Source organism: Kogia breviceps, chromosome 15, assembly GCF_026419965.1.
Source record: "Kogia breviceps isolate mKogBre1 chromosome 15, mKogBre1 haplotype 1, whole genome shotgun sequence".
Classification (NCBI taxonomy): Eukaryota; Metazoa; Chordata; class Mammalia; order Artiodactyla; family Physeteridae; genus Kogia; species Kogia breviceps.
In genome coordinates this window covers 74,192,101-74,206,125 of record NC_081324.1, presented here as the reverse complement: position 1 = coordinate 74,206,125, position 14,025 = coordinate 74,192,101, and the positions used below count along the sequence as shown (strand labels likewise).

Genomic DNA, 14,025 nt, shown 5'->3' with positions numbered 1-14,025 from the left:
TTTACAGGTAGCTGTCCAGTTTTCCCAGCACCACTTATTGAAGAGGCTGTCTTTTCTCCACTGTATATCCTTCCCTCCTTTATCAAAGATAAGGTGACCATATGTGTATGGGTTTATCTCTGGGCTTTCTACCCTGTTCCATTGATCTATATTTCTGTTTTTGTGCCAGTACCATACTGTCTTGATTACTGTGGCCTTGTAGTATAGTCTGAAGTCAGGGAGCCTGATTCCTCCAGCTCCATTTTTCGTTCTCAATATTGCTTTGGCTATTCGGGGTCTTTTGTGTTTCCATACAAATTGTGAAATTTTTTGTTCTAGTTCTGTGAAAAATGCCAGTGGTAATTTGATAGGGATTGCATTGAATCTGTAGATTGCTTTGGGTAATAGAGTCATTTTCACAATGTTGATTCTTCCAATCCAAGAACATGGTATATCTCTCCACCTATTTGTATCATCTTTAATTTCTTTCATCAGTGTCTTATAGTTTTCTGCATACAAGTCTTTTGTCTCCTTAGGTAGGTTTATTCGTGGTGATGGTTTAATGAGTGTGTGTGTGTGTGTGTGTGTGTGTGTGTGTGTGCGTGTGAAAACTTATAAGTTGTGCAATTTAAATATGTATAGTTTATCATGTATCAATTACATCTCAATAAAAAAATTTTTTAAAGAGGGCTTCTTATATAAAACAAATCTCAAAAAGAATAAGTACCAGCTATATATATGTGTATATATATGTATATATATATATACACACACACGTATATATGTGTGTGTATATATATATATATATATATATATATATATATATATATATATATAAATGATATGCTGGCCATGATGGATTAACCAGTAAAACTTGCATTTCCACCATACACAACTAGAATATTGGACAAAATAAAAAATACCTTTTCTGCCACTGAATAGGCAATACAGGTCAGTGAACCCTGAGAGAGAGCAAGCAAATGTGGTTAAGTCCAATGAACTACCTACCAAAAGGCACTCTGTGGAATGCAGTTCAGGGAAAGAGAATCTAAGCAAGGCACAGAGACTTCACAGAGTTCAGCAGTGTAGCTGAAATTAATGGAGCAGAGTATTAACTGTGGGGAAGGTACACAAAAATCTGCATAAGGATCCCTTTGAGTCTAGCTAAATAGTAAGCTGCACATAGTAGAGCAAGACTCCATGAAGCCAGGGAAGCAACCAGGTACTGGAATGACTACTGGAGCTGTAAGCTAAATAATTTCCAGATGTCACACAAGTCTAGGAGGTATCTGAGCTCCAACTAGCCAGAGTAAAGAGACCTCACTGAACATGTGGAGCATCAATAGAGCACCCAGAAGTGATTCATCTGGGGAGTAGGGATGAAGTAGCCCTAGAATAAATCCTGTTCTAGACTGCCCTGACAGAACTTAAAAATGAGTTTCAAAACGATCAAGCTAATCCACAAGTAACTTAACCACTCGCCAAAACAATCTTTAATACTCTTCAATGACAACAAAATCCAGACATTTACCAACAATATTATAAGATCCAGAATCCAATCAAAATTTATTAGACATGCAAGGAAGCAGAAAAATGTTATCCAGAACCAGGAAATGGGATCTACAGCCAGGAAGGAAAAAATCAATCAACAGAAGCAGACTCAGAAATGACAGATGATGCAATCAGCAGACAAGATTTAAATAAGTTATTAAATACACTGACGTACTTAAAGGGAAACATTAACAAAATGAGAAGAGAAACAGATTATATAAATCTGAAGTGAGGAAATTCACAGATTAGACAATGCAGAAGAGTCATGAAATTGAAGATGTAGCAATAGAATCTAGCCAAAGTGGAGCACAGATAGAAAAAAAAAAAAAAGATCAAAACCTCAGTGCTCAATGTGTGATCTAACATACATATAACTGGAATCTCATTAAAATGGCACAGAGAGGACAAGCACAAAAATATTTGAATAAATGTCTGAAAATTTTCCTAAATTGGTAAACACCATAAACTGACAGATCCAAGGAGTTCAATAAACCCCTAGCAGGAAAAACAAACACCCATACTATAATCAAATGGCTGGGACTGCTGTTTCTGTCTAGGATGTAGAGAGCTGGAAAGGGTGTCACTCTCACCCTAACAGCAAGGAAAAACCAGGTAAACTATAAAATCATAAACTATAAAATCATCACTTTTCTTGAACTCATCAGAGGTCTCAAAGCAACAAAGTATTTTTGTCCCTTCCAAGAAGAGACAACACAGAAAGACTGGCTCATCTGTGACAGATCCCAGGAGAAAGCTCTATAGCATGCCATAAGCATAAAAAGAATTTGGCTAAATTTTTAACAAATTGCTAAAGGCAAAGTTGGGGCTAGCAGACCCCTTCAGAGCCATGGGAAACAAGGGGCATTCACACCCACTCGTAGGCTCTTATGCTCTTGAGACTCAAGAAAACAAGACCTGACCAAGACTGAGGCTGGTTCAGAAAAGAGATACCTCTCCACCCATTGTTGCCATCACCCTCCATCAGGCTAGCAAGCACCAAGTAATAAGTAACAGCAGTCCATTGTTAGTGGCAGAAAAAGACTGTGAAGCGAAAGCCCCTCTGAGGCAGAGGCACACAGCCAATGCCAAAGATGAAGATGGAGAAGAAACACTTAAAAAAACCCCACAAACCTGTGGCAGCCCAAACCCCACCCTAAGCACAAGGTAACAAGAGAGGAATCTCAAGCCAGTGGCACAGTAAAAATAACAATAGCAACAGCGCTCAAACTAAGCTCAACTCCTAAGTAGACTGACTCAATTCCCTTCCCCCATACTAAAGGACTAACTGCAGAAGGAGCAAGCCAACTTCCAGACTTCCACCTCCATCTCTACAGATCCTACAAAGATTTAAAAGGTTAATAAGGGATTATCATAATTTTATGCAAATAAATTTTTAAAAAAATAGTCAAATTTCTTGAAAGACACAAATTACTAAAACTGGCTCAAGAAGAAATATAAAAATTCAATAGATCTATACCTATTTTAAAATTGATTACATCATTAAAAATCCACAATACCAATCTTACACAAACTGTTTCAGAAAATAAAGGAGGAAGACACATTTCCCAAGTAATAGTATGATGTCAGCATTATTACCCTGATACCTTGAAACAAGGGAAAGACATTATGAGAAAAGATTATGGACCAAAATCCCTTTTGTTAAAAAACACAAAATCCTTAACAAAATATTAGCAAAACAAATCAATCATCATGACTAAGTGAGTTTTATCTTAGGAATGTAAGATTGGTATAATGCCTGAAAATCAATTAATTCATCATATTAATAAAATAAAGAAGAAAAAATATAAGTTCAATAGATGCAGAAAAAGCACTGGGTAAAATTTAACACATTCCCTTTCAGTAAACTAGGAACAGAAGGAAACTTCCTCAACCTGATAAAGGACATCTACAAAAAACATAACAGTTAATATCATACTTAATGGTGAAAGACTGAACATTTTTTTCTGTAAGATTAGGAACAAGGCAAGGACGTCTGCTCTCATCACTTACATTCAACTGGTAGTCCTAGCCAACACAATAAGGGAAGGAAAAGAAATAAAAGGCAAACATACTGGAAAGAACAAAGTAAAACTATCTTTATTCACAGATGACATGACTTTGTATGTAGAAAATCTTAACAAATCTATACAAAAAATGTACTAGAATTAATAAGCGATTTAGGCAAGATCCCAGGATTCAAGGGATAAAAAAATCATTTATTTCTCTACAAACTATAAACAAACAATTGGAAAATGAAATTTTTAACAATATCATTTCCAATAATTTCCAAAAACATAAAATATAGGGAAAAATATAAGAAAATAGGTATAAAACATATACACTAAGAAATATAAATGTTTCTGAGAAAAATTAAAGACCTAAATAAATGGAAAGATACACCATGTTCATTGAGTAGAAGACTTTATATTGTTAAGATGTCAATTCTCTCCAAACTCATCTATAGATTAAATACAATTCAAATCAAATCCCAGGAGGCTTTTCTGTCATAGAGAATTGAATTCTAAAATTTACAGAGAAACGCAAAGGATCCAGAATAGTGAAAACAATTTTGAAAAAGAATACATTTGAAGGACTTATTGCACTATCTGAGGTCAAGACTTAATATAAAGCTACAGTGATCCAGATGATATATAGACGTATGTATCAAATAAACAGAATAGAGCCTAGAATAGACCAACACATATATGGTCAATTGATTTTTGACAAAACTGCAAAATAATTCAATTCGACAAAACTGTAAGGTAATTCAATGAGGCAAGGATAGTCTTTTCAACAAGTGATATGGAAACAACGACATCCATAAGGGAAAAAAAGAAGCTTGACCCTTTATACACATACACACACATACACACACACACACACACCTCAAATGGATCATAGTCTAAAATGTAAAAGCTAAAACTATAACCTTTAATAAGAAAACATGAGAAAATCTTCATCTCCATGGATATGGAAAGACTTCTTAGGAACAAAAAGCACTAACCATTGAAAAAAAAATTGGTGAATTGGACTTGATCAATATTTAAAACTTCTACTATTCAAAAGATCATTAAGAAAACTGATAGGGACTTCCCTGGCGGTCCAGTGGCTAAGACTCTGTGCTTCCAATGCAGGGGGCATGGGTTCGATCCCTGATCAGGGAACTAAGATCCCACATGCCTTGTGGCACGGCCAAAAAAAAAAAAAAGAAAACTGAAATGCAAGCCACAGACTGAGAGAAATATTCATAATACATATGTTGTAGGCAGAATAATGGCCTCCCAAAGAAGTCCTGTCCTAATCCCTGGAACCTATGAATATGTTACCTTACATAGCAAAAGGGACTTCTAAGATTTGATTAAATTAAGGATCTTGAGCTGGGGGATTATCCTGGATTACCCAGGTAGGTCCAATGTAATTGGACCCGGTCAGAGTCAGAGAAACTGGAAGATGCTATCTACACTGCTGTCTTTGAAAATATGGAGGAAGAGGCCACAAGCCAAAGGACGCAGGTGGCCTCAGAAGCTGAAAAGGCAAGGCAATGGATTCGCCCCTAGAGCCTCCAAAATGAACACAGTCCTGCTGACATCCTCAAACCATTTCAGACTTCTGACCTCCAAAACTGTAAGGTAATAAATGTGTGCTGTTTTAAGTTACTAAGTTTGTGGCAATTTGTTACAGCAGCAGTAAAATATTAATACATATGACAAAGAACTTGTATCCAGAATATAATAAAAAAAATTCTTATATCTCATTTATAAAACAACACAAAAAGCGCAAAAGATTTGTACCCATTCTACACAACAGAATGTTGTACCCATATTTCACAACAGAACAGCCAGTAGACACATGAAAAAATATTCAACAACAGTAGCCATCAGGAAAATGCTATAATTAAATCCATAACGAAATAACACGAACATACCTACCAGAATGACCAAGATTATAAACACTAACAAACATAAGTTGGTGATAAGAATGTGAAGACACTGGAACATTTACATTACATTAGTGGTGCAAAAAACCATTTTGGAAAAAGATTTTACCTAAAGGGGAGGAGTATGTCCCCCAAAACTCGTAAATGAATGTTCTTAGCAGCTTTATTCCTAATGGTGAAAAATAGGAAACAACCCCAAATGGCCATCAGTCAGTGAATGGATAAACAAATGTGGCTTGGTCATAGGATGGAATACTACTTAGCAATAAAAAGGAACTAATTACTGATACATACAGCAACATGGATGAATCTCAAAAACATGCTGAGCCAAAGAAGTGAAACACAAAAGGTACAGAATTCCATTTTTATGAAATTCTACAACAGGCAAAACTAACCAATAATGACAGAAAGTAGATCAGTGGTTTTAATTAAGGGGATTAAGTTGGGAGCAGAATGACTGCAAAGGCACACAAGACAGTTTTTGAAGTGATGGAAATGTTTTGTATCTTGACTTGGGTGATGTTCACGCAGGAGTATCCATTTGTCCAAACTCATCAAACTACACTTAATGTAGAAGTATTTTATTGTATATTAATCATACCTCAATAAGGCTGCTTTTAAAAGAATAAAATGCCTGCACCAAATTAAGCAGCCTATAGGTTTATGAAGCTGAGTCCTCCTTCTTCCATTTGTAATATACATCCACTCATGCTGTGGAATGGAAGAAACGTGAGTCTACAGGCAGCTTGGTGACACATCCTACGGAAGAAACAGTACATGCTTACCTGAGGTGCTACATAATATGGGGTGAACTGAGGTGTCATCAAGTCACCTTGGTCAATTTTGGCAAATCCAAAGTCACACAACTTCACTGGGGCATCCTGAAATAAAACAAATGGGAATCACTGCTCCAGAGTTCTCGGAAAATGTTAAAGGAATGCAGGTGCAAGACATGTTACCTTAAGCTCTCAGGAGTTTCTAGCTGAGACCTGAAACCTATAAGTAGCATGTCCTCAGCTCTGGAGACAATGATTCGTACTTAGAAACTGTTCTTAGTAATAAAGAAGTAAGGAATTTCTACCCACTCACAGTTATCCCTGTTTTATAACTTGTAAAGGCAGCACTAAAATCAAGATGCTTCCTGACTCTATTGGCCCATTATCTCTCATCAATCTAGGGTGCTGCTTCACCCTCAACATCAGCTTCATGATAGCCAGAGTAAGTTATCTGGTGGGACACAGTGCACGGGGCATGGATTGGGGCTGGAGAGGAAAACACACCTTATGAGGGTTAACACTAAACACAACCATTAAGTTCCAAGGTAACACATAACAGCATATAGATTCCTGCCCCTTCCCAAAGTCCTTCCAAATAATGTCCAAAATCTAAAGTTCTTATGGACAAACACACATCAGTGTCATCCAAAATGATCGATGCCAGGGGTATGGTACAATTTCTCTGAGCCTCTAGCAAGGGAACAGAAATGGGAAAAGTAAGCTGCTTGAAGCACTTAGGCCTAAAGCCCCTTCACCATGGATTCAGAGCACTCCAAACACATACACACCTACACACTGTTCCTGAACTATATTGAGAGTAGCAGCACTAAAATACAGAAGAGCAAGTCATCTCACCAAAGAGTTATCCTTGAAGAGCAGATTTTCAGGCTTGAGGTCTCTGTGTGCGATGTTTAACAAGTGACAGTGCTGTAGAGCCAAAGCTATCTGGAAAGGACATAATGGAGCAACCATATCTTAGAAAAGATAGCTCTTTAATTCCCTTGGTTTAGAGAACTCAGGTTGTTAAAAAATCATCCTTACTAAGTCAATTAAGACTGTGGTCAGTTTTCAATTTTAAAGCAGAAATTAAGTAAGACTTCAGATATCAAGAAATAGAAATGAATTAAGCTGTATTTTGTTCAACAAAAAGAAAAAATACAACAGTAAAACAGTTCTTTGTCATAATAAACTGATGGTTAAATCCTGTATGAAATGGGAAAAATAAAATACTTGCACTTCCATTAATCTGAGATGTGACCAAGTACTGCAAAGCAAACACTGGGCCAGGCAGTCTGCAGAGGGCCTGGCTTCCCCCTAGCAGGGCAGCAGCGCTAATGCCTGACTCAAAGGAAACCTGCACTCTTCAGGGAGCCCAACTTGAAGTTCTGCTTTCAAGAACAATAGAAAGCAGCTGAACGGATTTTTCCACCTGATGTTCTAATCTGCTCGTCCCACTGGTTGAAAATGTTGCCTGTTTAGGTGGATTTAAAGGAGTTTGGTTTTACAGAAGATTATCAGAGCTCATCCTTTAGTCCTAATATTTGAAAAATACAGGCTATAATTTTTAAAATCAAATAGAACAGATTTTATCTGTTCTTTAACACTCTGTATGGAATTGCCTTGGCATTCCAAATATCGGTTCCTCCCTACCAGAAAGGAGGCGTCAAAAAATGCTGTAGGCTCACAGAAAATTTGGAAGAATTTTTTCATTAAGAACCAGTTGGGCTGTGTGTCCTGCTTCTCTCTGCTTTGCTTGCTTGGCCTGAAGAGAAACCTTGAGGGTTGAGCTTTTTCATCTCCTCATGAGGTTATTTCCAGTTGGATTCCTAGTATTGTTTGTGACGTACATCATTCCTCTAGCAATAAAATGTGATGTCAAAATAGAGAGAACATAAAACCAGGAATAACCCAGAATTACAAAGACCTTAGACTACTATTAAAAATCTGATGAGAGAAGGGTGACTCATAAGCAAAAAGTATCTTATATGTAATTGCCTTAGAACATAGTTTTACACGATACAGTCTTTCAGGTAGTATCACTAGCATTTTATCTCAAAGTCCAATAACAGTGCTTGGAAGCTATACGTCTAAAGATTATCTACAATCTAAAAAGGAGTTAAGATTACCTTCCTTCCAGAGTTTATTTAAATCTTATCATAGGCAAACAATTGAAAAGCACTTAAGAATACAGGTCCCCCCCACCAAAGCATGAAAGGGGGTCACATTCCTCCTGTCAAGGCATGTTTTCTAATTACATAACAAAGCAGGCAATGAGAGATCAAATAGAGCTTTTCTTCAAGCTTTCTTTTATTCCCCCCAATGAAATTGTGCTTGTTAACCAACACTGTTGGCAGTTTGATTGGTACCCGGGGTTAACTTGCCTGCTTTGTTACTTGGCTGGCTTGCTTCTCTGTAAAGTGCCGGTGCTGGCTGATTCTGTGAAATAGCTCTCCCCCTTCCATCATCTCCATTACAATTAAGAGTCGAGCCCTGTTTGAAAGCATTTGATTTTGTTAAGTTAAAAAACAAAACAAAACAAAACAAAACTGAAACATCAAGTAGCTAACCTAGATACCTCATCTACAAAGTGTTACTACTTCCTAAATCTAGTCCTACCAAGCAAGCCCCTTTGAGTTGGATCCCTTGTCACTACCAGCTGGACACTATGAATAAGGACTATCCCTGACCTAAAGGTTTCTAAGAAGCTAAAAGAAAACAGAAGAATTAGTTTTGAAGACAATGATCCTTTTGAAGATTCTGTACTTAACTTGTATATACATTTTAGGGAAGCTACACTGAAAGTGTATCGAAAACAGAATAAGACTTTGTATAGGACATGAATATCAAGTCATTCAGTTGGGGCTGTCTTGGTTATTCACTCGTGTGTGTGTGTGTGTGTGTGTGTGTGTGTGTGTGTGTGTGTGTGTGTGTGTGTGTGTGTGTGTGTGTGTGTGTCTCCCCCTCTTTACTCCCTGCCCCCACTCCACTAGTTTTCCATATGACCCACAACATGCCCAGCAAGATAGACAGATAGGGTTACACAGATACTAAATAAAAGCAAAAATTCTCATGTTGTCAAAAAAAAAAAAAATCCGAATTTTGGTTACCACTCTTTGATATAAATGCTTACAGCTTCCATCCAAATGCTTTCACCAACAGAGCACAATTTTAAGAAATAATCATTTGATTTCCCATTTTTCTTTACAAATTCATCTTTTTCCATCTGGAAAACTCCTACTCACCCCCTTCAAGTCCTCGCCCCCACGTAGCCTCTCTGAGACACCTTGCCTCCCCAGCCTACAGAGGGCAGCTCTCCTCCTTTGTAAGCTCAAAATATTTTATGCATAACTCTCCTTGGTACCTATCACACTGCTAGAATAATAGGTTTACATCTCAGTCCCTTCAATGGAAACCATACCTTATTTAACTTTGAATTCCCTGGAAAAGATTTAGAATGACACCCAATGAGCTCGCCAAACAATTGGAGGCTAAAAGAATGATGTTGATTTCTTCCTTTAAAAGGAATGTCAGATTCAGCAATAAGGGCTTTTTGCCATATCAACTTCTAAGACATTGCCTAGAATAATATTTGGTCTCCTTTTGCCAATTTGCAATAGAATCTGTTTTAATTCCACATTACTCAGGGGTGCCAGGAGAGTGGGTAGGGTATAGATGAAGCAAGGCTGGCAATGAGTTGATAACTGTTGAGGTTGGGTGATGGGTACTTAAGGATTCATTACATGATTCTTTTACAAATGTTTGAAAATTTCCAAATTAAAAAGTAAAGGAGAGAAGAAAAAGAAAGAGGAAGGGAGGGAGGCAGGCAGGGAGGGAGGCAGGCAGGGAGGGAGGGAAGGGAGGGGAGAAAAAGAAGGCACAAAAGAAAAGACCCCACTACACCTTGGCTTACATATGGAGAGGCGGTCATGTGATAATGACCCTGTGTAGTCTTACCTGGGGCTGGACTCATGAGGAAACTGTACACTGTTAGCAAACACTTCAATGATTTGAACTATATTTGGGTGTGTGGCACACATCATGTGCAGGCGTACCTTAAAGAAGAACAGAGGCAATGTTTCTGTACATAGGGGATGCCAACATTTTCTCTCCAAACTTTCTCCCCAAAACTGACCACACTAGGCCAGGGGATGAGCCTATTACAGTAAAAAACCTTATCACCTGTAATGATGTAAAAAAAGTGTTTTCATACACAGATTACCTCCTTAATGCTCTTTCCATGAAAAAAACCTCACCAACAGTTTTATTTACTTCTACTGTCCTATTAGCAAATGAAAAATTTGGTAAATAATACATCTCATTTCAGAAATTATTCATATATCTCTAAGCAAAAGAATAAGTCCTTCATTGCATGTTATTAACATGTCATCACCACATCCGAATAATTTTAAACAAATGCCTATTAACTAGAAATACATTCTCAGAGTTCTCCTGCAACAACTTTTCAATACACTATTCACTAGAACCTTCCTCATACTATTTTATCTCCACTCTTTAAAGACCTTTTCTAATAAGCAAAAGCTGAAGTAAACCTGAGTATTTTGGGGTATAAGAATCACATTAATTGAAAAAGAACAAAAGGTGGTTTGAAAGGAAGCAAGACTTTACTAACAGCTTTTGGTATTGATGGATGAAGAACTGCTTTATAATGATAACATGGAAAAGCAAAAAGTATGAATATAAACAGAGTAAGTATGAACATAAAATTCTTTGTGCATCTCTGTATTCTCTCCAGGAAGCTGCCTTACTTGTAAAAAGAATAATTCTTAGGTACCTCAAATATTTAGGCAAATCAAGGCAATAAAGGACCATACCTCATTTCTAGCTTTTGGACGATCAAAAAGAATTTTCAGTGCAAACCGTTCTTGGGTAGATTTCTTCACACAGACTCTAGATTTGGAGAAAAAAGTTCAATCAGAAATCATCTAAGTTACAGTGAAAACTAATTTAACAAGCTGTTCTTTGAGAACTGTGCTTCTAATCAAAAATATATCCAGGCACATCAGAACAAACTTGCCCCCAGGTCTAGCAGATGGAAAGGCAGAAAGACATCTCGCCCACCCTTCACAGGCCTTAGACATGTGAAATCAACTTGATGCTGGCCAAGAGAGACAAAATGGCCTCTGCTGGCTACAAGTGACTCATACAGTGGCTCCATGTTATCAACATCTTAAACGATTCTGTTACAGATCATGTGACTTCGTCACTTAAATATATTCCTAAATGGATGAGAAAAAGCCTATCATAAATACCTCTGCTTGTTAAATTAAGGCTGTTTCACAAATCTGTTAAACCTAATGCGTCTAACTTAAGATGTATTTTGAACAGGTCCTCTTTAGAACAATTGTGTCATAGTTTGCACATGGGTCTCTTACCTAACTGGACCACTAATTCCAGCTCCCAGCTTCTGAGTCCAATTGATATTGTATTCCTCTAAAATGGAGGTTTCCTATTAAAATAAAAATGGAGGAGGCAGAGAATGACTCTCCAGTTAAAAAGCTGAATAGTTAAGCAGAGGTGGGACAACAGAAAACCTTAATGCTCAACATCTCAGCTTCTGAAAGAAGCTGATAAGTAGAGCTTTGTGTAGGGCTTTATAACTACACATTTCGCCTACAGGACTATTCTAGGCATTGTTTTTCAACAAGAGAAGGCAAACTTTAGGATAAAAAGAAATTCTTCAGCTCATCTGCAAGGTCCATGTGAGTAAATAATCGTTGTGTTTTTTTGTTTTTTTTCTTGAGTGTGGGAAGAAGATATTCTTTCAAAATGTTTCACTACTAAGTACTTATTTGCCAAAAGGTCAAGTATATTTTGAGATTCTAGAAAGACTGGTCTGATATATGCTGCTATGATATAGAGGTCTATATCCTTGAACAAGTTGATCAAATTGGAATAACTGAATAAATTAAAACTTAAAAGTTCAAATAAAATAGTTATAAATATCGTAGTACATTTATCTAGTTTTCAAGCATTATTTTGAGTACAAAGATATTCTGTCACGTTCATTGTGTAACTATATTCTTCACAGTTTTAATAAATTCCAATAGCTTTCAATAGTTCCAGATAGAGCCTCTACAGTTTAATTAAAGTTTTTATGGAATTACTGTGTAGTCACTAAATATTGAGCTTCTGCTGCCATATGTTTTTAGGCAAGAAAGCCGTACACTTAAACTGTGGTAGGCTGAAATTCATTTTTCAGGGTTCCACGGGTAGAACAGAAAACCAACTACAGACCTAGAGAAATTAGGCCAAAACTCATGAGACTATCAAATTGTTTTGTTGCAATGAAAATCTGATAGATTATAATTAACAACAGAATCCTGATTCCCAGGTATAGGAACAGGATATTTGTCCATGTAACACAAACTCATTGAGCAGTTAGTAAGTGCCAGACACCAGGATAAGTTCAGAGATGAAAACAGAGCTTCTGTCCAATGAATATGTAAGTGTATAAAACAAGCTTAGAATAGCCTTCATCTCCACACCTTCCTGCTGCCAGTTCTTGATAAAGGTTCCCATCATACAGTAAATGCTCAATAACTATGGAATGATTGACTAGAAAGGTGGACTAAAACCAGGTGATAGAAGGGCATTGATTTGCGAGGGACTAGCAAAATCATTACACAAACTGTCTTCTGAAAAACTGTATATCAGGGTTAAGGAGCCTGTCAAAGTCACACAGTGTTATAGGTACTGATAAGACTAGAATCTATGGCTTTGGCCTCTTCCCCAGCATCATTCATCTTTGGCATCATCCCCAGCTGTCAGGGGTAACTGCCCAGGCCCCCACATGAGGATTAGGAATGAATCCTGCCCAATTAGGGAAGTCCCAGGTCTCCACTCACCATCTCCTAAACAGAATTCAAACCTACCCACTTAACCTGTCTACCTCCTTCATGTTTCCACTGCCTATCCTGCCAGATTCAGAAGTATTTGAGAAAACAGAGAGGAAGACAGAATTGGGAAAGAGAGAACTGGAGCATAGTCTATGCCTCATGGTAGAGTAAAATTTTCCAGGCCTCTAATGAAGACATACACTCATTGGAGACTCAATAGAAAAGAGATTCATTCTATGGAATTATTTGTTACAGTCAGATCAAAGGACTATTCATATGTCCAGTTCCTGAGATGTAAAAATAATATTAGACCAAATTCTTCACTGCACTGGTGCTTATTAAGATGGTACTCTACCTAATGGACAGTCAAGAAAATTCAAATTATAGAGGCTCTGACTGAAGTTTTGACACTTGGCCTTGCAGAAGGTAAGAGAAGCACTACCAGGTCTCTCTACAGCCCTGATCTCTGAACCCTATTTTTCTTATGTCTAACAAGTTCTAAGACTTCACTAAGCCTAGCTGGGCTAAAGAAGTAATTCTCACATCAGCCGACCAGTCTATGTGTAGGTGGCATATTTTCTCACATATTTTAATGGCAAAGAGAAGGTAAAAAGGCATGGATCAATTAAGACACTTTATTGAAGAAAATTATGGACTACCTCAAATGTATCAATGACAAATACATAGACTGGGTTCTGCTAAAGAAATCTATACACTGGGACTTCCCCGGTGGCACAGTGGTTAAGACTCTGTGCTCCCAATGCAGGGCGCCTGGGTTCTATCCCTGGTCAGGGAACTAGATCCCACATGCATGCCACAACTAAGAGTTCACATGCCATAACTAAGGAGCCCACGTGCTGCAACTAAGGAGCAGGTGAGCTGCAACTAAGGAGCCCTCAAGCCACAATTAAGGAGCCCGCCTGGC

General features: G+C 37.5%; 1 protein-coding gene across 3 annotated transcripts in view; it reads right to left on the bottom strand.

Annotated features, from left to right (window-relative positions):
• Positions 1-14,025, bottom strand: part of MAPKAPK5 (MAPK activated protein kinase 5) — a 46,452-nt gene that overhangs the window by 17,619 nt on the left and 14,808 nt on the right. For all 3 annotated transcript variants that reach the window (XR_010836859.1, XM_067015007.1, XM_067015008.1), the window contains exons 2-7: positions 11,637-11,710; positions 11,076-11,151; positions 10,198-10,295; positions 8,625-8,733; positions 7,099-7,188; positions 6,253-6,348 (exon numbers count right to left, since the gene is read on the bottom strand). Coding sequence is in view for 2 of the 3 variants with exons in the window: in XM_067015007.1 (XP_066871108.1) it covers positions 6,253-6,348; positions 7,099-7,188; positions 8,625-8,733; positions 10,198-10,295; positions 11,076-11,151; positions 11,637-11,710 (543 nt within the window). In the remaining variant the exon portion in view is untranslated. The remainder of the gene's footprint in view (positions 1-6,252; positions 6,349-7,098; positions 7,189-8,624; positions 8,734-10,197; positions 10,296-11,075; positions 11,152-11,636; positions 11,711-14,025) is intronic.